This window comes from Mirounga angustirostris, unplaced genomic scaffold, assembly GCF_029215605.1.
Source record: "Mirounga angustirostris isolate CCGP_5_RB_7025 unplaced genomic scaffold, mMirAng1.0.hap1 SCAF_11, whole genome shotgun sequence".
Classification (NCBI taxonomy): Eukaryota; Metazoa; Chordata; class Mammalia; order Carnivora; family Phocidae; genus Mirounga; species Mirounga angustirostris.
Genome location: NW_026991719.1, coordinates 38,134,041 through 38,160,574, shown reverse-complemented (window position 1 = coordinate 38,160,574; position 26,534 = coordinate 38,134,041). Strand labels below are relative to the sequence as shown.

The window sequence follows — 26,534 nt, the reverse complement described above, 5'->3', positions numbered from 1 at the left end:
CTACACTTTCCCATTGTTTCTAAATCCTATCGAGTTTTATTCTAAACGATGCAGATGAAGGCGCTTATTGAAATGCCATTGTGGATTTCATCGCGTCTATAAGCTGCTAAAAATCACGTAATGGATGAAAAACTCAGAAAAAAAGCTCTCGCCACCCACACAGGTCATGATAAAACAGGGCAGCGTTTTGCACTTGCCTCAGCCGCATCGCCTGCGAAGTCGTTCTGATCCCCATCGTTCTCCCCCCTTCCTTAGAATTTCAACTTCATCTCAGGCAGCTGCTGAATCGTGGTGAAACAGAATGCCACTGTCTCTGTATTTCCCAAACTATGTGTCTTCACCGCGGGACTGCGCACCTCGAGGGCATGCTCGCCACAGATTTAAACCCAGAATATTCATGTAGCCTCTTATTATTTCCCAAAAAAGAAAGAAAGAAAGAAGAAAGAAAGAAAGAAAGAAAGAAAGAAAGAAAGAAAGAAAGAAAGAAAGAAAGAAAGAAAGAAAGAGAGAGAGAACTTCCTCGCCCTTGCCCTTGTTCCTCTATGTTGTTCCCATCGCAAGATGCTCCGTGGAAGGGAGCCTAGTGGTGGGCAGTGGCTGAGTCCCCGATAAGGAGCGCCTCACATTTCCGTGGCATTCCCATTTGCTAGAGCACTGCTGCGGCCGCACGCCTGATTGATATATGACTGCAATGGCACTTTTCCATTTGACATTCTCTCTCTCTCTCTCTCTCTCTCCCTCTCCCTCTCCCTCTCCCTCTCTCTCTCTCCCTGTGTCGCTTAAACAACAGTCCTAACTTTTGTGTGTTGCAAATATAAAAGGCAAGCCATGTGACAGAGGGACAGAAGAACAAAAGCATTTGGAAGTAACAGGACCTCTTTCTAGCTCTCAGAAAAGTCTGAGAAGAAAGGAGCCCTGCGTTTCCCCCAAGGTAAGCAGGAAAACAAGCGCTGACGGCTTGCCTAGGAAATTACTTCTTTCCAAACCGAGCATTTCATCCTCCTCTCAGACAAAGAGACAACCTTTAAATACCACTTAAATTTGCATTAATTGAATTTGCATTAATCGGTAGCATGCTAGCATTGTGGGTTTTTTTTTTTTTTTTTTTTTTTTTTGAACCGAACGGGTCTTTGAAGTCTGTGACAGAGCAGGGGAGCCTCACCGAGAGGCTGGAAAATCCCTTTGGGTTTGACCGAAAGGGATTTTATTTTCAAACTCTCTGCGTAGTGCGATGTAACTTTGTAATGGCTCTTCTATTTGACCCGGTGAAAGGAGACTGGGAAGCAGCATTGGACGACATGGATTCCTGAAGCCCCAGTATCTTCCCCACTGCCCTCATCCCGGTTACAATGGGGGCACTATGAACGCGGGCAAGCCTGCGAGTTTAAAAGCGCACTGTTTACTTATATTACTACTTCTGTATGCTGCTGATCTCCTGCCAGGGCTCCGCCGGAGTGCTTAGAATGACTTCAAACAATAGGCAACATTTATTTCTAGCTTTCTGTGTCACGCTTTGCAGGAATCCTGTTCCTTTGCACTCTCCTCCCAACGTGCAAGGACTTTGCTTCCATAGATGCAGTCAGGAGCACTGGGGAGAGAGGAGGATGGGTTTACTATAGGATTTTGATTGGGCAAAAAGTCCGAGGAAATGCGTGCTGTTTGCCTTGGCCTTATTGCAAAGGGTTATTTTTAGTAGTCAGCTTGTCCCGATGCTACACTGTCCAAGCGGTGACGGAGAAAGGATGCTCCGACCGGCGCAGGGACGGGGACCTGTAGGAATGACTCCTACAAACACCTGAGGAACATTCCGGGGGTGGGGTGGGGGGTTCTTTCAAGCTCCTGAATGCAAGTTCTCTCTCTAAATGAACAATTGGGCTGTAGGAGGCCTGGGCATAACTCTTTCTTGGGGGACGGGAAGTTTGTGTACAGAATGTTAATGACTCAGAACGCCCTGTAACTGAGGCTCATTGTAATTCATGAGCCCAGATAAACCTGCCTGGACGAGTGGACTCTCTTCTCCACTGAGATTCAGGTGCAGGAAAGGAAGCTCTTTGGCAAGACAGGAGTCCCACTTTCTGTCTTTTGTGACTGGCATTGGTAACGGAAATGGATGCTGCGAAATGTCTCTTCATTTCTAATATTAGTGTATTTTAATGACAAGGAGTTGGCATCGGCCAATTGCTCCAACACAGAACATTAAATCCCTGGTGCGTTTGAAAACGTAGAGACGCTTAAAATGCAGTGTGGGCTGGGGGGTGTCAACTGAATACGGGGAGGGGGGGCCTGCAGAATGCTTCTCAAGGGTGCCTTTAGACCAAATGCAAATATCTGCCCATTTTCTTCCCACTTGTCTGGCTTCCGAAAGTGAGCTTGAGGGTCTTATTGACCAGATTTCATTGTGGAGTGGGAACGTGGTTTATGGGGGAACTTTGCTGATCTCCTCTAATAACTAGCCTAGCGGGCACTGTCGAGTGAAAATCCAGCTTTTGAATGAGTTAATTTACAACCCTGGGATATTCATGATTTGAGAAAACCTGAAAAGATACTATGGATTCTATTGCTATGCAATTTTGCAGTGATTTTTTTTTTTCTTTAAAAACTTCTGCTGTGAACAAAGCAGTTGGCTGAGTCAAAACAATATTCTGGTACCGTTACTCAGATCATTATATGAGAGTGTCTGAACACAGAACGACAAGTTTTGCATCATTTGCTTTAAGATACATTTGGTTCAGGTAAAGGGAGGACTGGCGGAGGCCTTCTTGACCAACTGGGTACCAAGCAGCTGACACCCACAGATGGAAATATGCCTGTGGAGTTTTCAATCTTAATTCGAGTTCCAATGACACTGTCAAGGGGAAAATAAATCATTTTTCAATACATTTAACAATTTCCAACTCATGTATTTTCCTGGCCCTTGAAAAATGTGAGTTTCTCAGAATCCTAGCCACAGATGGTGGCCGGCAATTTCTACTGTACTTTAAGGACTCACAATTCAAGCGCTATTATTCCTATTGGTTAATTACTCATTCCATCATCCTTTTAAGAAATGATGCTAGTCCTGCTGGATGCTAAGGTGACCGAGGCATTGTCCCATGGCCTAATTCTTGGTCTGTATGCTGTCTGCAGTCAGGTTTGGGTACTGAAATGGACTTTGCCAATGGCTAAACGGGTCAATGACTTCCCCGTTACAAAGGACCATTTCAAATATCTGCTGACCCCCCGATGTACTTGCAATGATTGTCGCTTATCAATGGGTGTTCTTTCCATTATGATGAAGGGACTCCCCTGAGGCCTTTATCACCGGATCTTGGGTACGCGTCACTCACAGCTAACATGGCCCGGATCTTTCCCGCCTGGGTAGAGGAAGCCTGGAAAAAGGGCAGTTTATCCTTTCTCTGCTCCCTTGAGCACACTTTGGAAAGGACCACGTGCTGTCTCTATCAGGGAAGGCTGTGAGTCACCTACTCAGCAGCTGACATCAGGGCCACTCGATGAATCACTGAATCGGAAACATGCACGGAGCAAGATGCTATCACCGGCCCCCACCACTTACTTGAACTGCCCCCAGGATCCAGACCAATGACCTCTGGGGCTGGCCTAAATTCAAGGGGCCCCTGGGAAGAAGTTGCCGGAAGTTGTTCCCCAAACCCAGGTCCCCATCGGAGCCACACAGTGTTGTTTTCAAATAATGCAGTCTTGTGTTTTCTGGCTTGGGTAGGTCATTGGGGGAACAACCCTTGAAGACAGCATCACCAGAGTCCTTGATTTGGTCGTTATCCCCCGTGGTTGGATTAAAATGCCTCTGACTCCCTGGGGTGCCTGACTCACCCTAGCCAGCCTCAGCTTCTTGGCCGTGAGCCTTGACCTCACCTCTTCCCATGAACGTCAGCTCCTGCTATTTTGTCCAGCACGCTCCCCCCACCCCCCACCCAGTCAGGCCAGTAGGGGCAGAAGGGATGGGGAAGCAGGTGGATGGACAGAAAGTCCTAGAGCCTAGAGCAGAGGCGGGTAGCTGGGCCAAGTGAGGGTGGGTGAGCTCCAGGGCCCAGATTGCTGTGGCGGGCCCTGGCTGTGATCAGCTGTCATTTCCTCTTCGTGTATGACACTGGGGAACATATTAACATTTCTCTGGGGTGGTATGTTTGGAATCCCTCTGATGCCCCACCTCACCAACTTACCCGGACAATAAAAGCAAGGTTGTAAGCCTTTGAACAGCTGGGAGGCTATATATCTCCCCGCTTTCTTTCGCATAATCTAATTCAGAAAAGAATCTAGCGAGACTGGCAGTGCCATGTCTGGGTACGGGCTCCCTGCAAGTCCTTCCTCCGCCACCTCCTTCCCGCCTGCCCTGGAATCTTCCTGGGTGGCATGTGGCTTTTATTTTCTTTGGCTCTCCACCACTCCCACCCCGCCCCCTTTTCCCTGCGCCTGAGCTCCTTCCATTGTGAGCTTGCTCTTTGCTCTGCCTGTTTTCCAGACAGCCTGGGTCCCGCTCTCCATCCGGGGAGAGTGGCCCGTGAGGTCTCCCCATCTTCATAGTATTCTCAGGATGTCATTCTTGGCAGCGGCTCTGCCGGGCCGAGAGGATCGGGGGGCTTTCTGGAGCCCTGAGCCTGAACCCACTCGCAGAGAGGAGCAACCACATGGCTCGGCTGCCCTTCAGGGCAGGGTTGGGGTGACCCGGGTTGGCAGGGACGAGAGCATACCATCACAGTGACCCGCACGTCTCCGGCGCAGGGCTGGGGGGTAGCGGAGCTCTGGGAATGCCTGGGTGCCCTTCGGCCTACATTAAGAGAAATGTGGTGATTCTCTGTTTCAGGGGGAGAGACAAGTGGCTTGCATCAAAGCTCCCCGGATCCTCAGGCCCTGCTCCGTCCTGCCCACATCCTTCCCTTCCCAAGGAAAAAGAAGGACAGACAGGGTTTTGAATTCGGCTAGCCCGGGCCTGAATGTCTTTTGGAAACCCATTTGGGGAGAGGGACCTGAGAGAAACGGATCCTAGCCGGAGCCGAACTACAAATGCATGGGGCCAGGGAGCTGGGGGGGGACTTTTTCTTCCCTTTTTTTCTTTCTCTCAACAGCAGAGCAGCCGATTGGCTTACAAGTTGCAAATGGAAGGCACTGGACTTCTCAATTAGACCTTCCCATTTAAGAGCCTTGTGTCACCCCCTCTGTGCAGCATCCTTAAAAGATGCTGCTCAGGTCCTTGGGACCAAAAGGTATCAGAGAGCGACCCTACAATGCCGCTTCCTATTCTCTTTCTTTTCCTGGGGGTTTTCATCGTCTTTTCCGAATTAGCTAAAGTTCATTAAAAGACCCAGAAGGAGAAATTTAACACAGTTGGATTAAAATGAGTCTTTTCCTGTTCGCTTGACGGGGGTGGGGGGGGGGGGGGGGGAGAGCGGAGAAAGGAAAGAAAGAAAAGAAAGAACCAACTCCCCTCCTCTGCCACTTCTTGGGTTTTAATATGAATTATTCCATACAAGTCCCTGGGCTAGAGGATCTATTTAAAGACGCCTGGCAGCATGAAGGGAGAGGGTAAAAATACAACCACTCTTTTGTCCATCAAAGGTTTTCTTTGGGAGGACATTAAGAGCATTCTGATTTTCCTGTCTGCCCCTGGCACCCAGTGGCACCGTTCCAGCCGGTAGTACCCGCTCCTCACCCGTCGGGTCAGCAGCCACCAACTTGTGTGCCTGACGCCCGCAGAATGCCAAGGGCGGAGAATCCTTGCGCAACGGCCGGTGTGTGCGCAGCGGGGGCGGGAGACGCTGGTAGAGAAGGGGGCGCTGGCCCGGCCGTGCAGGTTTGCGTGCTGCGCGTTCACACACGCACACATTCGAGGTTTCGAGGGAGACTGTGCGGATGGCGTTCTCCCCGCCGCCAGGGCCCTCACCTCCGCAAAGCTTTCCTCCCGCGGGTCTGGCGACAGTGTGCTTGCGGCCGTGGGCGCTCACTGTCCCCTCCATCAGAGGGTCTCAGAGTCTGACGGCTGAGCCCACACGGCTGCGAGTCACACCCCCTGGACCCATTCTCAATAGTCAGGACGCAACACCCTGCATGGGTTTCATGGTCTGGAACAACTACTTTCTTGTTCCAGGGAGTGCTGACTCAGACAATTCAAAGAATGGGTAACTTCAGTCGACAATATAGCCCCAGTGCTTATAATCAGGAATTCATCCAATCGGGGGTCCTTTTCACCCCCGTGTCAAAATCTGCACTTGAACGTTGACTAGTAGCTTTAAACTTGGTTCTGTAAGATTTGCCGTCGATGTAGGTTTCTTTTCTTTCTTTCTTTCTTTCTTTCTTTCTTTCTTTCTTTCTTTCTTTCTTTCTTTCTTTCTTCTTTCTTTCTTTCTTTCTTTTTTTTTCCTACCAAAAGCTAAGAATTTTTCAGACAGTTTTCTCTCTTCCAAGGCCTGGCTCAATCCCAACTTCTCCTTTTAAGCTGTGGTCCAACCAATTGCAATATCCTTTAAAAATGAAAGGGCAACAGGTTAATACATTCAAGAAAGTTGATGAGCTGTCAGAAAATGCTCAGGGGATGACCTTTCTGCAGTGTCGCAAACCAACAATAGCCCTAAACAGGGAGTCCCCTTCCATCCTGCCATCAATAGGGAATATGAATAGGGAGAGAGAGCAGGTCACGGGAGAAGTGACAAAAGAGAAGGAGGAAGGACTATTCTCGATGCTCCAAATCTGCTGCCACAGATTTTTCAAATAGCCCACTTTTCAGAAAGGGAAGCTTCCCTTCATTTCACCTGCTCCCTCCCAGGGAGAAGGGTTTGAACTCTGAAGTTGCCTTCTTTACTTGGCGTTAGAAAAGGAGGTCAACTCCTTCAGGGAAGAAAACATCCCCCATCCCCAGCTTGAAGTAAAATGTAGGCATATACATGCCTAAAATGGACGTGAAGAATCAAAGTCCAATTTCTTTTTTAAACACGAAGCGATATTTTAGGACTTGATACGTTTCTGTGATTTTCCCTCCAAACGATGGGAAATTACTCCTTTTCAAGATTTACATTTTTGTTTCGAGGTTTGAAGCCCAAAGGCAGCAGAATGGAATGGTTAAAGGAGAACCAACAAGCCAACGATGTAGCTGTAGTGTGCAGAGTTTAAGCGAAGCGAAAATGCAAACAGGAGACCAACAGCCCAATGCATTCAGAATTGTGAGCAATATAGAAAAGTGTATTTGATTGTAACCTCGCCCCTTTGACATAAGTCTGCATCCACAAGTGTTCCGGATTGCAATGGGATTGAATTCAGTATTCAACTCCTGCCGTTGGGCAGAAAAGACGAATTGAATGGAGGCTGAGTTGGTCCCATTGTTTATGCCCCATTTCTAACTAAGGGCCCTACAGCTGTTAGGTGAGATCACTACCCACCATTCCAAAACGCTGTTGCGGCTGAGGATATTCAAATGCAGCTTTGGAAACACTTTGCTAGACACTTTGAAGAAAAGCCAACATACTCATTTAGCTCCAGCGTAAGAGGAAGCCTGTACCCTGAGGTGACATTGGTCACCTCTCTTCTCCTAAGGCCATACCAGAGCCAGCAGCTCAGTGGCAGAGTGAATTTCAAATTGCTTCAACGCCAGGGTCCCCAGAACACCTGGGCACCTTTTCTTTTCCACAGGGAGAGAATACATTCATGCTTTGGGGGGACTGGGTCCCTGGGCGGGGTGGGTATCTCAAAACTCTCTTGCTTCCTTTCCAAAGGTAAGTGGTAGAAGTGTGTCTCACTCCTGATGTGAGACCCCCTTCCTGGGAAGGAGCGGGTGAAATGAAGGGAACCTTCCCTTTCTGAAAGTGGGCTATTTGAAATCAGTGGAAGGGCAGTGGCAGATTTTGAACATAAACACATCCTTCTTCCTTCTTCCTTCTCTGTTACTTCTTTTATGGCTCCCGCTCTCCCTGTTTGCATTCCCTGTTGATGGAGGAAGGAAAGGGACTCCCTGTTTAGGGCTGTCGTTGGTTCGCGGCACCGCAGAAAGACCACCCCGAAGCATTTTCTGACAGCTCATCACCATATCAGTCACAGCTCAGAGTGGAGTGGTAGACTTACAGAAATAATCCAAACCCCCAGAGCAAAAGACTTCAACCGTATCGTGCTTTTCGGCACACGGGTAATCAGACTTCATCACTTTCAATTTATGCAAGGTTTTGTACTCTAAAAGTCAGTTGGTTATGTCAACCATTAAGAACTCAGAGTGAGTCTTTCCATAAAAACTACAGAAGCCCGGCACTGAATCCAAGAGCCATAACCAACAGACAACTCTTTTAGACCCAAGTCCCCACCCAGGGCTTCAGGAATGTACCTCCCTTAGCACAAAGGTTCTGTAGATGTTTTACCAAGCAGAGTGCCTTGCTCTTGACCGCTAGGACCTTATCCATTCTGCATCTGCACAGGAGACAACTCTTCTAACCAATCTTCCTCTTCTATCCTGAACCAGAGTGTTGCAGATGGCCCCGCTAGGGGATGAGGGTCCATGACTCAAGCTTGGTTTAGGAATAAGGTCACTCATAGGGAAGATGCAGGAGGGTTGAATTCAGCTTATATCACCATCATCAAAAGAAAGAAGTCTACTTCTACCCTGACTGCTCACTATTAGCCTTTGTCCTCTCCCCATTTGGTAAAGACTGGAAAGAAACACTACACATTTTAAGACAGCTCTAAGAGACATAGGGACTGGGTAAATATCCTTGCCAGCCACTCTTTATTATCAACAGCATATTCTTAATTTATAACTATATTTGGTACATTCAGGCACTGAGTCAATTGGTTATTAAAGGCTCTTTTTATTTCAGGCCACCAATATGGCCTCATCGAAAGGGCAAATTGTTATGGCTTGACCTTCGGTTTTGCTTCAGGCACCACATTATGACTTGTTTGGACTTTTCTGCAGTCATTAACTTCCTGAGTAAGAAAGGAACCCTTTCTGTAGTGTTGCTTTGGGGAAAACAAAGCCCCAAAGCAGGTGTTGCCCTCTGAGAAGGTAAGATAGAGTTAGAGAGTGTTAGAAATGGGGAGAACCACACAAGCATCCGGACCAATCCGTTCCAATTTTGTAGACGGGAAAACAGAGTCCCAGAGAAGGCAAGGGACTTGCTCAAGATGGCACAGCCAATGATGGGAAGGGTAGGGCTCAGAGCTTGGGGCTCCTCAGATGGGCCATCCTTCCAGTAGAGCAGACAACAATAAAATGCTCTTCAGGTTTCAGAATGCAGTGGAATAATTATCTAATATTTCTGACCAATGAATGCAAAACACTGGACCACATGACACTTAGCAGTGGCTGGACATGGGTTTGGGGAAGAAGAGGTCAAAGCTGTAGGTAAGGGGGAGTTTGAATAACAATGAGAGCTTCCTCTGGATGTCCCGAAAATCAGGATTTGAAGTTTCAGTCAAGTCTCAAGGTCAAGTCCTCCCACACCAGTCCCTCCCGAGACAGTAGAACTATTTAATCCAAGGACACACACACACACACACAGAAGGAGCCATTGACAGTGGGCTCATTCTCAGAAATTACTTCTGTTCCCAGTTCTTATTTTTTGCACCTTTGTTTACTCCAGGGTTGTGATTTATTGCTTCTCTCCCAGGCTATATTTCTCCTGCCCTCTTGCTTCCCCCCATCCCTTCTCTTCCTCCATCACTGCCACTGTTGAGTTTGGCCATGCTTGGCTAGTAAAGCAGTTTGTGGGGAGCACAGAGTCCTGGCCCAGACTGGAGGACTGCTGTTGAATTGCAAAGATGTCGCCCTCTGTCTGCTAAGGTGGCGCTGCAGGGGCAGCCATGGCCACCTCTGATTTGGAGAATGGACACTGTGAGCTGACGGGGGCAGGAGCCGTTAGCCTTGTGACCTTGTGGTTGTCCCGCCTTGGTCCTGCTGCCTCCGGGTCAGCCCAGGCTTGGCTACTGCACTGTTACTGTTGTGCGGCCGGAGAGGAATAATATCAAAAACCATTCATTGAGCGCATGGGATGCTTCATAAAATCCAACATGCTGTTTACAGTTTATAAATTAAGTGCCTTGGGAAGAGGCATCTGACTTATTCTCCAAGGCATCTAGTTGACTAGATCCAACTGGAATTCTTTGAGTTCCTGAGAAGGGGTTACTTAGCACTTCACACTCTCTGATTAGACCTAGAATTCTTTCTTTCCTAAGCCTCGTATGAAGTGTTATCTAGTGGCAAGCTTTCTTCCACACTTAAATCTTTGGACTTTTATTTTTGGCAATTCCTTGGAGAGGGGCTCTCTGCTCTGCCATCTTTACCTGACTCATGCTTGATATGATTGTCTGAAATGAGAGTAAATATCAAATCACTCTTGTCCATGACGCTGATGCCATTCCAAAGTCATGATATTTTATCTGCTTAACTCGATCTCCTTAGAAATGATGCAGTGCATGTTGGATATGAATTAGATGCTAAGGGAGTTTATCCTTGGGTCCCAAAAATCACCCAGGAAACAACAGGCCAAGACTCTTTGCTTGTAGATGCAGTGAGCTGGAAGAAGGCACTAGAACAGGACCTATTTTTTCCCCCAACCATTAACTGTTATCTGCTAGAGCAGAAGGAGACACGTAGTAAGTGCTTCATGAATATGTGTTAAATAAATATGTGTAGAAAGAAGCTACAGGAGGCTTTACTCGCATATATTAGTACTGAAAACAGCCCAGGGTGGGAATACGGATACTGCAGTACCACCCTCCCTTGCCTGGCAAGCGGGGCAAGAATAAGGCCATTCTTGGCACATGCCCCTTGTCTTAGCCTGTTGCCGGAATAACTTGCGTGAAACCAGCACTTTACCCTCTGCCAGGCAGAAGGTCAGCCCAAGAGTGAGCTGCTCTGTGGACACAACACCATCTCTCACCCAGGAGGCTGGGCCCGCTGTAAGCTCTGCTGTATCATTTCCCTGAGGATGACAGGTGGGGAACTCTGGGCACCAGTTGTTCTTTTCCACTGGTATCGTTTGGAGGGTCGCTCCAAAGTTGGGCACGCCGGCCTACGTGCCTCTCCTGCCGGCAGAGGCTCCACATTGGAGCTATGAGAATGTGGGCTCTGTACCTCCGCCAAGTCCATGTCTCAGAGACTGTACCCGGAGCACGGAGCAGCCCCGGAGCCCCCGAGTTCAGCAAGCGAGTGGCTTTCTCAGTCAATCCATCACTGGATGGGCCGAGGTTCTAAGTCTTGATGGGCAGCGCTTGATTTCATGCTCCGTGGCTTAAAAAAAAAAAAAAAAAAAAAAAAATGAAAGCAAATGGGAATTATTTTAATTTTGAGGAACATGACCGCCGTTGATACCCATAGGTGGCCATAAATCAGGGATCTCAAGCGATGTGAATTTCCTTCATTTTGATATTCCTCTTTGTAAGGGTTTCCTCTTTGTGAGGTTTTCCTCTTTGTGAGGGCTTCCCTCGGCACCGTGCCCTTCTCATCCAGGCACACCCCACCAACACCATGTTCAGACAACCTGACTTCACGCCACTCGGTTTTTGAGCATTATGCTTATTTCTTCATTCGATTTGAACACTTAGGGCAAAAATCCCAATGTTAAGTTGCAAGAATCTGACCTTTATGTTTTGAGAGTTCTGTGATCTACATTGTTGCTTGAATTCTTATTTCAGGGTATAATATAAAAACTGAACAAAAAGTACCATACTTTGTGAGTGTGTCCACCTGAAAAATGTATTTCTTATTAGCAGTCAAGCAACATTTTCTCTGTCACTCTTTTATACTTGATCTTTATTACTACTTCTGGGTTCAGCTTATCATCTTTAAAGAGAAAATCAGATAATAAAGTTACATTTTGTGTGACATTAGCTGTCTCTTTATCATTATACGCTTCACAATATTTGCCTGCAAATTTTTATTCACCTTTCAGGAAAGAAAAAAAAAAAAAATTCAACTGTGCTTGCAATTCAGGATGTCACTACTAGGTGGCAGTAGTGCTTAAGAATTGAGTGATACACCAGAAAGACTATCTGAGAAAAGAGACTAGCATGTCTTCCAATATTTATAAGAAATAAAAATATAATACTACTACAATACTCAAACTGGCACAAACATTCAACATCCATTAACTTAATTACCATTTTTAAGCCAAATTTTGAAAAGAGAAAGTATAATTTTTTTAAATGAAGTTTTGGATAGGTGATACGTTCTCAAGTTCAGAAATTTACAAATAAAAGTGTATATATACAGGGAAAAGTCTTTCTCCCATACCTGTCCATAACTAATTGCACAGCTTCTCGAATATCCTTCCAGAGCTTCTCTGTGTAAATACAAATGAGCACAAATATATATCCTTATCCTTCGGTGGTTTAACACAAATCAGTAGAGTTTCTGCATCCTTCTTTATATAGTTGCATAGTATTCCATTGTATGAATATTGTATAATAGATCCAACCAGTCCCCTAGTGCTGGATATTTTGTGCAGTTTCCAATTTTATGCTGTGACAACCAATGCCGAAGTGAATAACCATATGCTTGTGTGATCCCACATGTAGGATAATTCTCAGAAATGGACTAGCTGGGTCTAAACATTCACAAATATAGGGTCTTGTTATTGACTGTTGTTGCTTGTTTTTGCCATCAAGCTATATGTTTTTCTTTCATTTGCTTCTTTCATTTAACCATACCTCCTGGCCATGGCTCTGAAGAGAAGTTGCTAGCAGTGCGGAGGGAGGGAGGGCCAGGACTGGAATGTCTACTTTTCCCTTCATCCCTTTGCCATTGACTCCTGAGGGAAATATCGATAGACTGGAGTGGTGAAAGAAGAAATCTAATAAATTCCTTTTCTGAGACTAATTAAGGCTTCAAAGAGTCAGATAACCACTTGGGATAATATAGTCATATTGAAACTCAGGAAATGGTCAGTAATACTGCAGCCTCTGAATCCAAGAAAACCCTGGCTCTTTGAATTGAAATCTTGGTGAGTTTCAGTGTGATGTGCAGCTGAAAAGAAAACAAAAAATGTTCTTTGGCATCCTTTGCCAATTTGGAGCTTTACCTCAGGTTTGATCAATTTCAATGAGATGTTGCAATTAACACGCTGGCGAGGGAAAGTGGCACAAAGTTGTATGAAAATAGGGTCTTAACTTCAGGATTATCTTCTGCATATGGTGACTGGATCCATAAGTACCAGGTGGCACCATTTTAGAGCAAGAGGGGATTACAGAAGCCATCTTTTCCAATTCTCGTATTCCTACAGATGAGGAAACTGGGGCCAGACCAGTTTAAATGCCCTGTGCAAGGTCTCCCAGTTACTCAAGGGCAGGGCTCGAGCCCAGGTGGGTCTCCTCATTACTGGTCCCTGCCCTGCCTGCAATTTATAGGATTTCTCTGACACATACACGCTGAGATTTTGCCATTGCCAGGGATGCTCTTGTCTGAAATGGCCCTTTGTCACGCACCCTTTTCAGCCTGGGATCCCCTGCCCCACACTCACAAGACAGCTAACTGAGGTTAAGTAGGTCTGGGGCCATTCTATTAGAGCCAAACTAATTGACTTATATGGACTTGAACTTTTTTTTTTTTAAGATTTTATTTATTTGAGAGAGAGTTGCGGGAGCGGGGTGTGCAGAGGGAGAGGGACAGGCAGACTCCCCGCTGAGCAGGGAGCCCAGTGCAGGGCTCGATCCCAGGACCCTGAGATCATGACCTGAGCCGAAGGCAGTCGCTTAATTGGCTGAGTCACCTGGGTGCCCCTGGACTTGAACTTCTAATCTTCATCTTATCAATACTTTGCCCTATTTATTTAGACTGTCCGTGAGTAGGAAGTTAAAAAAAAAAATGTTGTACAATGACTAAAATAATCAAACTCTTATCTGAAATACCTTTGAAAGTTTTTCTGAAGCTTTAATTATCATGTTCCTTTTGTTTGGGATGTAATGACAGGTCTCCCCAATTGTCGTGAAAGTTTGAAAACATTTTTGACACTGTGTCTTCTGGTGTGATAAAAAGCACCCATGTTGGCCATGCTTAGGAGGGTTGGCGAGGTGATACGGGGAGCTCTCTGCTTTGTCCAAGATGCATATGGTTAAAAGAACAAAGCAAATTTCAAGAAAACCGATATGTCCCGATCCCATTTTAATGGTAAGTCTTTGTTCCAACGACCACTTCCTTTTTCAAATTATACCACGTGCTCAGGCTACCGAGGCTCTGCAGAAATGTGTGACTCTTTGGGGAATAGGCATGCGTTGTTTTAACCACGCTGGAGGCCAGTGAGCATAATGTGTATTTCAGATGCAGTTTGTCATTGATGCTGGGTGGCACGGGGCTTAAGCCAAAAACAGGATGAGCCTAGAGCAGGATGAGCCCTAGTGGAAAACTAGGTGGGTGGGTGTGTATGGCCTTGGAAAATGTACTTCTTTCCCATGGGATGTGGCCTGTGTTCATTCGGGCTGACCTGCCTCTTTTCTAGCCCCGTGAGCTGACACTGGTACCAGAGATCACTGAGAAACTGAATAGACCCTCCCGCCCCCACCAGCCAGGGATGAGGATGAGACCACCCAGTTCAGCTGTGCTGGGGCCAGAACCACATGTCTAATCTTTACCATGAGTTCCAACTATTCTTGCTCCTCGAAACATGGACTCTGGCAATTAAAGTCAACATGTGCTTCCATTAAACCACTGTGTCCACAGTGGTTTATGTAGCATAAGCTATGGGGAGGGAGCGGGTTAGAATGGATGACAGTCTATGCTAACGGCACTCTAGAAACCAATAGTCGTCACTCAAAATGTCACAGAAAAAATTCTGCTCGATACCTCCTGGGTTCCATTCGTTTCTCTGGGTAAATGTTTCTGGGGAAAATAATGTCTGTTTTCATTCCAGCTGTGCAGCAGATACTGTGATGATGGATTGCAAGTGGGAAGAGTGAGACAAAACTCAGGCCTTCAAAGGACAATGACAACCAGAAAGCTTCAGCCAGATCCTGCCCTTTGCTTGAAAGGAACTGGATCCTAGGAGGCGAAGGCATTTCCAATTTCTAGTCCTCTGCCTCCCTCTGCTGTTCCTTCTCAGAAGTTTTCCTTACAACAATGAGAAATCATGTACTAGCTGCATCCTTTTCTATGCTCTCCCTGCTGGCGCTAATGGGAGACACGGACAGCAAAACGGACAGCTCTTTCATGATGGACTCGGACCCTCTGCGCTGCATGAGGCACCACTATGTCGATTCTATAAGTCACCCATTGTACAAGTGTAGCTCAAAGGTAAGATCCAGATCTCTGTGAAGGTAGCGTTACTTCCCAGAGACAGGAGAAAAGCCCGTATTCCTTTGTCAGGGGATGGAGAACTATGACCGAAGCCCAGACCTGAGCTCTAGGGCTGGCCCACGGGGCTTGCGGGAGAATCGTGCTTTTAGGGTCTCCCAGCATGCTTTGATCTTTTGTCAGTAAAGCTGCCTGACTGACCACGTACATACCCAGACAGCTTCTCTCTTTTCAGGCTGCTCGAAGTCAATAGGAAAGGCTGGAAGGTTCTCACCATAAAATTGTTGCTCCACACGAGGTGAGAGAGGTGTGTTTCGTCCCTGGCTGTCTAATTTATGAGCAGTAGTGTTCTTTATCAAGAAAGAAAAGTGGAGTCTACAGGTTCTCGTGACTCCTTCTACCTCCACCAGCAATAAAGAGGAAGCGGATGCAAGAAATACGATTGAGCAGTAAAATGTACTTCTTGGGGGTCGGGGGGCTCTTCAAAGAGATTCCTGTTGGAATAGTTGCTCGCTGACTTTGTGGTCCAAGCCTTTCTCCACCTGCCATGCTTATGTTAAAATGATTTCAAAAGATACATGGCAATTGGATCATTTCTCATTTTTACATGGATTATCCAAATCGTTCTTGTTTGGAGTAGGTTGTATATTTTTTGTGCAGGCAACCTATGCGAGGGATGTCTCAGTGTTGGGACAAGGTCTTGCGAAGGAATACCATGCTTCAAAGGCCACCGAGAGTGGCCGGCCACCTGGACCACCCAGAAGGAAGGCACAGAGTAGAATACACTCAGAATGAGAATCTCACGACCATCATTGCCCCCCAAACAGTCACATGAATGAAATTTGCCCACATTTGGTAAAAAGAATGTGTTTAGCCCAGCCTCAGAGATTTTCACTCTAGTCCTGAGACCAAAACCACTTAAGCATTCTCAGATGGCAAGTATTTTTTAAATTACCGGTATAATTAAGAAGTTTTTATAATATCAACCACTAGAATTAAGACCATATAAGTTAATGTCTCTACCCTCCATTTACAAACATGATGACTTCTGTCTGCCTTTAAAATTTCCATCGCTTCTCTGATTACAACTCAATGACAATGGCTTGTTTTAGTTTGGGGAAATCAGAATTTGAGTTAAATCATTTAAACCATTATATTAATAAGATCTAGGACTGTGGGAAAAAATAGAGACTTTCCACTTAAAAACTTTCTGGCTCTTATTTGTACTTGTAGAACTAAAAAAAAGGAGTAAATAGATAAACTTAAATTTTTGTAAGGCTGCAATCCCTTCTTAGGCAAAAAAAAAAAAAAATTAAAGCAAAGGGAGGAAAAAAAAAAGATGGGACATGTTTTTACAATTGTGATTGCTCAGAAATTGTTGGCCTGAGAAATCATTAGCTTCTCCTCCCTTCCTCCTACAGATAGCACCAGTATTTGGTGGTCCTTAGTCCATAGATGATTTCTCCCTCTCTTGAGCTGTTCTCCATAATCATGATTCTTTTAACTAAAGCGGGGGTTATTAAAATTATTTCAAAGAAAATGTCAGTGTGATGATAGGAAGGAACAGAGAAATAGGAGCATCTCTAAAAAGTAAAAAACAATCCAGAAGGATTTGATGAAATGATGGAAGAACACCTTAACAATGATCACACTAGTTAAGAGAAGGTCAGAGAAGAGATGTCCTTAACTCAAGCCCAACAAACTCACGGTGCTTGAGCGTGACTCCTAGAAACAGACTTTAGTCTACCTTTACTCACATCCGTTCCTTCCAAAATGCCATGGTAAATGGCACAAAATTGTGATAGTAGCAGAAATGTTTGTAATTTCATGGGAACAATCTGTTTTCAAATATCCCAAATGATCTCAAATATAGCAATAGTTTTATGTAAATGGTGCTTGTAATTATAAACCTTTCTTTCTTGGCCTTAAAATATGCCTGGCAGAATCTCAACTACTCAGACCTTTTCTGGATCAGATTTTCTCTATGTATCCAAGAACAAAAACTGTTTTTCATTTTTAAATAATCTATGATTCTTGACTCTCACTGACTCGGGCTGGTCTTCTTTCTAATGGGTCTCATTAACGAAATTGTTCTTTACAGACTTGAGATAAAACATTTAACCTGTGTCTAGAAAACAGCCAGCGAGGGTTTTTACAATGAGGAGACTAGGCTCGATCTTTCCTCTCTGCAAAAAACTTCCTTTCGCATGATGCTCAAAGGCCTTTACTAGACACATGCCTAGACCATTTGCCTGTCTGTTGTTGATGCTTCCCGACTTACATTTATCCAGTGTCTGGCCTTGGGAAGACAGGTGTCCGGGAGAGTGTGACCCAGGCTCAGGGGAGGGAGGGCATCTGCTTGAACACCTAAAATGTGTCAGGCGTCTCATAATATATGATCTAATCACTGCCAACAAACCTGTGTTGGAAGGCATTACCAATCCCATTTTACCAGTAGGGAAAACTAAAACGCTAAATAGTATTCAGATCATTTCTCTTTCAACTACTTGGATCTTCATATCAGAGAAATGCAGGTAGAATGCAGAAGCCACTATTTAGAAGTCCAGGCTCAACTTCGGGTCCACTGGAAATAATGATTTATACTCAGCGATCTTTCTAGAAGATAGGAACCATTGTGAAAGTTCTGTGGGAGCCTACCATGAGACTGTCTGCTCCCCCCTAGCCCTGAGCTCCAGGGACCTGTCACCCATCATTTAACAATTCAGGAAAGGGCTGAGACAGAGTCAGGCAGAAAAGATGGGCCACAGCAGTCCACCAAGGAGGTCATGTGACCGCAGATTAAGATGTGCCTGGTAGTTTTCAGTGGTGACACCTCCTAGGACTGGGTACAAAAATCCCAGGAGTGGCAGGTTCATTGACAATCTTCCCCGAAACTCTGAGTAGTAAAGGGAGGGCCCAGTAGTTAATGGTGTTAGAGCAAACAGGCAAAAGACCAGTGGTTAGTGAAAACGAGCCATCTGGAGAACCTTTTAAGGCAACTGAGACATCCCAGACTTTGAAGTGAGAGAGACCTGGCTTCATATCCCAGCTTCGCGGTGTGCCCAATGGGTGACTTCGGGAGAAGTAAAGTAAGTCTTTGGTGCCTCCACTTATTCCCATGTAAAATGGGGCAAATGCTGCCTACCTAAAGGCGGAGGTATGGGTATTGGTGATGGTATCTGTAAAGCCTTCAGCATGGTATCTGGCTTATACTAGACATTAATAAGTGATATTATGATCTTGATGATGAAGCTACAAACTGGACAGGTGTTTAGACTCACTTTCTATTTCAGTCACCGTTGAGACCTCAATAACCGTTGGGATCTCATAGAGCCTGAAAGGATTAGGAAAATGAACCTCATCGGGGTTCTTGCTAAACACAGAGATCTGGCAGGGGTGAGGGGAGCGTGCAGAAGAGCAAAATGAATGTAAGCCATCATGCTGGGTGTTAAGAGTGGGGAGAAAACAGTAGAAGAGAAACAGATCCTGCTGTCTGACCTCCCTTCCCAAGTGAGTGGAGGGAGCAGGGGGTGGGGGGCAGAGGGGACAAGTTCTGGATGTGAGCCAGGGAGGAGTTTTCAGGGACTGAGGCTGGGAAAGTGAGCTAATAGGGCAGGCCTGTGAAGTCTGAGTTGGGTGAGGAATGTGGGGGGAGATGGTGGTCCCACAGGGACACAGAACCAGGGCATAGGGTCGTCTGAACACCAAAGGGCCAAGGAGAAGGACAGTTCATGGGATAAAACCTGGAGAACTTCCCAGAGGAATTGGAGAGGAAGTTAAGATCCCCAATCCTCTCCTAGGGCTGCTGACAAAGCTCATAGTATGGTAGGAGAGTCAGGAACATTGAACTTCTAACACCATTAACTACTGGGGAGATACCACTTTTTTCTTTTAAGGAATGAATTTATATTGCATGCCTACTAGGTGCAGGCCTCGTGGAGGCACAAAAATAGGGGGAAAAAACAACCAACCAAGTTTTTACCCTCATGATGCTGATCAGTAAATGAGGGAGAGAGGGAAGGGAAATGCTCTGTGTTCAAAGACTTCGCGTCGGTTTGAGTTGTGACCAGAGCGAAGGGACCAGATTCCATCCTTCCCCTTGCTGCTTCATTCCTCTGGTTGCAATTTTGCTTCTGCCCTCAGCCTGGCACAGACCCTTTGGGGAGTGACCGGGGTGTGGGGAGATGATCTGAATGGTCATTTATGGAGGGTGCCGGGGAGAGAAGGAATGGGTGCTGTAGGAGGTGCCACAGGATAAGGGGTACATAGTGTTCACTGCCGAGAAAAGGGCAAAAAAAAATGTTTCTCATTTAAATGAGGTACAACGGTCAAATTCCCCTTCTAGGGTAGGCTGTTCTGTCTGCAAAGTCTTTATTCTGGGTCTTTATTCTGATACCGATGAAGACATCTAGTCAGTCATGGCCTGAGCCAAGAATTCGCAGGAGTCCCCCATGACAGCGGAAGAAAGTGGCTTTGGCAATGGTAAGAATCTTTCAGCAAGGAGTGATGAAAACCATCTGTGTTTGGGTTTTCTCTCACTCGGAAGATAGTTGTATATTGCAGCAGAAGACAGAACTGCCTAAGAAGTATGGTGGGGTCACCAGAGAGAGCTGGGGCCTGGGGTCACCAGGTGCAATCTTTGTTCAGGACCCAGGGAATCACAGCTGGCTATAACCCTCACAATGAAGCCTGAACTTGCCCATGACCAGCTTGAGTAACTTAGGAAGTTCCAGGCTGACTGTCATGGTTAGGACAGAGGGCTCAGGAATCAAGGTGTCTCAGGTCAGAATCCTGGCCCTCCATCGGACAGCGATGGGACCTCAAGCCAGTGACTCATCCTCCATCTTTTCATGACTTCATTTGTAAAACGGGGAAAGTTTACCTTTTGCAATGGCTGTTAAGAATCCGGTTGCATATGAAGGGCTTGGCACCGAGCCTGGAGCCTAGTAAATGTCCAATACATGTTATATATCATCATCATTACCATTCTTTTATGATCACGCAAGGACCTTTCATTACTCTTAGCTTCAGCACATGGAAATCAGATTAGAACACGAAGGAGCCCATCCCTGAGCAATCTCTCTGAACCCCGCGGCTCTGTTCGTATCAGAAGGAACTGACTTTCACATCCAGCTGGAGGCAAGTGACTCTAAGGTTGGGGGGATACAAAGGGACCACTGGAGAAGTTGCCTAGCTTCCTAGCATCAGGCCACTTGCTTGGGGGAACCGAAGAGAGCAAAAACTAAACTGGACGCAAAGCAGATAACATGTATTTGTCACCCACAACGCATGCCTATTCCCCAAAGAGTCACACATTTCTTTGTCAAAAGAAATTCATTTCCTGATTTCATAGTGGAGCAATGTGGATGCTCTCCATTATGAGCAGTTACATGCAGAACCAAATGCAGAGGAGTGTTCCCATGTTAGAAGGCACTGCCAAGTCACCCAGGCATGAAGAACGTGTGTTGACCACAAACTGGGTGTTGGCAGGTGAACTGATGTTTGATGACTTGGTTAAGGAGTTAGACACTGAGTGGTACCATCCAAGGAGTTTCTGGGAGTTTCTGGGAGTCTCCAGATCACTGGGGGATGCAACTGTGGGAGGGTCTTGACAGTGGAGGAGATATCACTTAGGAGTGCTCTTTCAAGATTCAGCTCTGCAGGCCATCAAAAAAAAAAAAGAAATCTTGCCATTTGCAACGACGTGGAAGGAACTAGAGGGTATTATGCTAAGCGAAATAAGTCAATCAGAGAAAGTGAAATAAGTCAATCAGAGAAAGCCCTCTCCTCTACTTAGAGGAGTGGGCATTTGAATACATAATGATCTCACTGATATGAGGAATTTGAGAAACAAGACAGAGGATCATAGGGGAAGGGAGGGGGAAATGAAACAAGACGAAACCAGAGAGGGAGACAAACCATAAGAGATTCTTAATCTCAGAAAACAAACTGAGGGTTGCTGGAGTGGTGGGGGATGGGAGGGATGGGGTGGCTGGGTGATGGACATTGGGGAGGGTATGTGCTATGGTGAGCGCTGTGAATTGTGTAAGACTCATGAATCACAGACCTGTACCCCTGAAACAAATAATACATTATACGTTAATAAAAAAAATTAGAAAAAAAAGATTCAGCTCTGCAGAAGCTTGGGGGTGGTGATGATGTATCCCGAGAAGTTCATAAGAAAAAGGTCAGACTTGTATGGTTATGATATTTTTAGGGCTCCCAGAGGCAGGTCAAAGTAGATTGGAGAAGGGTGTGAGTTGGCTCATGCTTCAGGAAAACATTTTCATAGCAGGAAGCAGGATATGACAGTGATTTAGACCAGGGGCTTGTTTTTAGGCAGAACTAGGTTTGATTCCAGCCTTGCCTTGTACCAGACATGTGAGTTTGGGCAAGTTAGTCCAACTCTCTAAAGCCTCGGCTTCCTCATCTGTAATAATAGTACGGATTAAAAGAGTACCTTTAGCATTGGATTGTTATGAGAATTAAATGAGATTAAATGTTGTAAGCACTCAGTAAATGTTAGCTGCCATTATTATTATTTGCTAAATGATAGCTACCTAGTGACCAACCGAGAGCAGAACTTCTCAGACTTTAACAGGTCCGGAGCCTTGCTACTCAATGTGTGGACGTTAGCAGAACTGACATCAACCAGAGTCTTGTGACAAATGCAAAATCTCTGGCCTCAGCCAGAATTACTCCAGCACAATCTGCATTTTAACAAGATCCCCAGCTGATTTACATGCATTTTATAGTTCTAGAAGCTCTCGTCTGGAAGAGGTGAGAAGATGTTCATTAAATCTATAGAAAGGTGAGGCATGACAGAGACTAAAGCATGGAATATCAGGAGTGAATCTGGAAGGCAGGTATTTATCTCTTCCATTCCTTAATGGCACTCATTTCTAGATCTTACCTTCCAAACTCCCCGCTGTAGCCCTCCAACACAAATTTACAAATCAGAGCTAGATTTGTATGTCACTTCCAGGTTTGAAATGGGATCTATGGACTGGAATTCTCCCAGAGAGGAGATGTGCATGTGTGTTGAGAACGTCAAGGGTCCTATAATTGTTTCATAGTCTCTTCTTAGAGGAGTGGGCATTTGAACTTGGCAATGGAGGATAGTTGGGATTTCATTAAGCAGAGCTAGGAGGAAAGGGCATTTCTGAGAGGGGGAAAGACATGAGCAGAGGCAAGAGGCAGGGAAATTCAGGGCAGTTCCATGAACTCCTGAGTGATTGAGCTTAGTTAGAATAGGGAGTGATGAGAACTAGGACAGTTGTAAGGGAGTGGGTGACAAAAATGAGAACAGTTCTAAGTAAGACAGGAAAGTTGTGAAATCCAAGTCATGGCGGATCTTAATACCCATTCAGGATTTTGGACTTGATTCCAAAGGCAGCCGGCAGCCACTGAATGTGTTTATTGTACGTACATGTCTGTGCATTCTCCTTGCCCCAAAAGTCCAGCTCCTGAGATAGAGTGACCCACTGGAGGTGGCCCCAGGGTCTTCAGTGCTGGAGTTCTTGTCCTTCAGAACGAGCTGAAGGTGGAGCTTGAGACCCTGAAAACGTTTAGTGAAATCACAATCGGGTCAATACTTCTACAAATGGCCCAACATTGCTGACTTGGTCGCTTTACAGACAGTGCTAACTGCCGGGTCATTCCAGGTCTACGTCCGGTTCACCAGCATGTGCATCACTTGGGTAGGATGCACCACCGTGTCTGTGCTCCTTGGAATTAGGTCTGTTAACACAGGTTCACTATATTCATCTGGACTGAAATTGGATCTCTAAAGACTCCATTTGGGGAGGTGACCTCTGAATAGTGCTTAATCTGCGGGAGAGATGACCCTCATTAGAGATGAGCACATCCTTGGGCTCCTTCTCATTAGATGGGGTGGGCACCAAGGACTGGCCCATGTACTACTGATCTATGGCATAATCTCTCAAAATCCATTTCAGATCATGTTTGTTTTGCCTATCAGTGTAAAGAGCGGGCAAGATAGCACCGAGCCTTCACAAATTCAAAACAGCTCATAGCTGCCATTTTCTCTCTGCCTCTGTGATCTTTCAGAGAAAATAAATCCGTATGTCCTACTCCAACTTCACCAAGCCCTGCTGGTTGCTCCCTAATATCTCATATCCTATCTTTGGATTCATCCCAGCATCTTTTTTGATAATGATGTTAATAATCTATAATGACCAGAAGTCATCTTGTCTTCCTTTTAGAAAGATGAGTGGGCCATTTCCTTCTTTTAATTCTTAATGAATCAAGTTACCCACCCTACCCTACCAATAACTGCCACTCCCAGGATACCGGGATGTGTGTATGGGAGACATAAACAAGCCTCTGCTCCACCCCCTTAAGCTGGATGCAGCATACTGAGTGTGTGCCTATGTCCATTGTTCTGGGGATAACCTTGGTAGTTTGCATCAGATTCTTAAAGAAGGCTTTCACCAAAGCCACATTAAGAGCCCCTATAAAGAACACACAGCCTCTGTTACTTCAGCCCAAGCTTTATATTTTTTTTAAATTTATTTATTTGAGAGAGAGAGAGTGAGAGGGAATGAGCAGGGGCAGGGGCAGGGGCAGAGGGAGAGGGAGAGAGAGAATCTCAAGCTGACTCTCCACCGAGCACGGAGCCTGAGGTCGGGCTTGATCTCACAACCCTGAGATCAGGACTTGAGCCGAAATCAAGAGTTGGACTCTTAACTAAGGCACCCAGGCGCCCCCGGCCCAAGCTTTAGTATAATCCTAACCTACCTCTGGAAATGGAGATGGTCAGAATGAATGCATCCTGACATTTGCTGTAAGTGACTCTAAGATTCAGTTGCACAAATCTCAGGCTCCTTCAGTGTATAAGCCCACAAGTGTGATTCCAGGGCCCAAAACATAGCCTGTTTCTGTTTCATGCTCTTGTTTCAAGTTGTAGTGCCCAGAATATTTCTTCCTGAGTATCACTCAGGTTACCCTCTTTTTCTTCTCCAGAAACCATATTCCTTTTCTTTAGCAATTCCTTCCACATAACATATTCCTTTTTTCTGTAGCCCTTCTTCATTTACTTCCTGATTTCAATTCGGAATGACTTTCTGCATTTCGAGACTGGTCGAACTGACCCTGGGCCCATGGTGGACTACCACCTGTCCCGAGACATTTCTTTCAAAGAAGTTTGGTTTTTATTTGCACATCATGGCGGTCGGCCTCGTGTAGTGGTTCTATACCCTCAGTGCACTTCGAAATCAGCGGAAGAGCTTTGGAAACCATAAAAGCTCGGGCTCCATCCCCAAGGATTTTAATTTAATGGGTTCGAGATGGGGCCTGGGTGCTGACATTTTATTTATTTTTAATTTTTATTTTTTATTTTAGAGAGAGAGAGAGAAGGTGCGAGCGGGGGGGGGGGGTGAGGAGGGCAAAGGGAGAGGGAGAAAGAATCTCAAGCAGGCTCCACGCTCAGTGCAGAGCCCAATGCAGGGCTCGATCTCGCATCCCTGAGATTGTGACCTGAGCCGAAACCAAGAGTCCGTGGCTCAACCCACTGAGCCTCCCAGGCGCCCCTGGGTTCCTGACATTTTAGAACCAAGTTTGCCAGGCGATTCTAAGGTGCAGCTGGGGTTGAGAACCACTGAGCGAACCCAGCGGGAATTGGTAAAGGGTGTCAGGGTGCTGTGGGATCTGGCTGAGGTTTTGGCCTCCCCACAGGGTAACCATGTGTCTTCTATCCCCAGATGGTGCTTCTGGCCAGGTGCGAGGGGCACTGCAGCCAGGCGTCACGCTCGGAGCCCTTGGTGTCCTTCAGCACCGTCCTCAAGCAGCCCTTCCGTTCCTCCTGTCACTGCTGTCGGCCCCAGACCTCCAAGCTCAAGGCGCTGCGGCTGCGCTGTTCGGGGGGCATGCGGCTCACCGCCACCTACCGGTACATCCTCTCTTGTCACTGTGAGGAGTGCAGCTCCTGAGGCCTCCCGCAGAGTGGCTTCTGGATGGGACAACCTCCCCCCACCCCTCACCGAGGCAGTTCAACCAGCCAGGGAAGGACTGGCAAGAAAAGAGTTAAGGGGGGGAAAAGCAAGAAAAGAAAAAAGATGCAGCAATTCCCACAGGATTCTGCATATTCTAGTAATAAAGACTCTCCCTGCTTGTTGACAGAGAGAGTTGCTCCGGGAACTGGTCTTCCACCCCTGTCTCCTTTCCCTGGTACAATTTCTTTTGGTTCCTTTTCAGATTCAGGCATTTGCCCCCTTGGCGCTGAATGCTGTTCAAGTTTCCAACAATTCCAGCCTTAGCGGGGAAAGTGCACCCCCCCCCCCCCCCGCCGCCCCCCGTGCCCGAGTGGGTCAGGCTGTCACCGTTTGGTGCAGATTAGGGAAGCCTTCGCTTTGGAAAGCAGGAAGAAAGCCCAACTCTTTCTGCGATACCGTCTGGGTTGGTTCGGTTTGATTTGGATTTTGCCCTTCGATCTAAGGTTGCCATCAGTGCTAAAGCTGACCAGTGGTGAATTCCGGGCACCAAGCAGGTTGGAGATGTGTAGCCAGGCTCACTCACAGCCAGCTAACTGACATTAAAATAACTAACAGATGGATTCTCTTACGTGAGGCTGGAACTCCTGATAGCGGTCATTATTATTCAGAAATGACTTTTGGGAAGTAAAGGTGGCATACGGAATTTGTCACCTGAAGGCTCTTGCAGATAAATTATGGTAAAATTTTGTAAGGGAGCAGACTTTTGAAGACCTGCACAAATACGGATCCTGCACTGACTTTGAAAAAGACATATATATACTAGTGGTATGGAGAACGCACTATACTCATGCATGCAAATTAGACAACCAAGTATGAACCTATTTGTGGGTGTGCTATAGCTTTAGCCATGTCGCGGGCATCATTCTCTACCATCCACTCGTCCATGTGAAGCTTGCTGCCAAAATGGTGGCCTGGCTCATCTTCTGAACATTTGGCTCCACTCTATTTTGGTCTCTGAGACTCAAAATTTGAGTTATTCCCGTGTTGTGAAATAAAAAGACAGTATCTTCGAAATTGTGACTGTGTGAGTATTGCTTTTTCCTACTAAATATTCTACTATAATGCCTCCCTTATGGTGCGTGTGGGGGAGGGGTTCAGAAAAAGAGGGAGATGGGGTTCTAGAATGCATGGGGAGGACATTTTTTGAAATCAATAGACGAGGGTGATAGGGGCTTAGGAAATTTGGTTTTTAGTTTCAGAAATTAGCTTATTGAATGAGCATAAAATCTGATGCATTCTGGCTTCCTTAGGCACTAAGGAATGAAAGAGAGGTCATCTCTTTCTTAACCTCTTCACTTTTCTCAGAA

General features: G+C 46.1%; 1 protein-coding gene across 1 annotated transcript; it reads left to right on the top strand.

Annotated features, from left to right (window-relative positions):
• The first annotated feature begins 662 nt into the window (after window positions 1-662).
• On the top strand, window positions 663-26,241 carry NDP (norrin cystine knot growth factor NDP). The gene is made up of 3 exons (XM_045890110.3): window positions 663-931; window positions 14,835-15,214; window positions 24,937-26,241. Exons 2-3 carry the CDS (start codon window positions 15,041-15,043, stop codon window positions 25,162-25,164), a joined length of 402 nt encoding a protein of 133 aa, XP_045746066.1. The 5' UTR covers window positions 663-931; window positions 14,835-15,040; the 3' UTR covers window positions 25,165-26,241.
• Window positions 26,242-26,534: the final 293 nt, after the last annotated feature.

What these genes read in the sequence shown, in the direction of transcription:
- NDP (XM_045890110.3), top strand. Translation starts at nt 15,041, where the DNA reads ATGAGAAATCATGTACTAGCTGCATCCTTTTCTATGCTCTCCCTGCTG. An exon ending in TGTACAAGTGTAGCTCAAAG is followed by an intron (nt 15,215 to 24,936) that starts GTAAGATCCAGA and finishes TTCTATCCCCAG; the next exon opens with ATGGTGCTTCTGGCCAGGTG.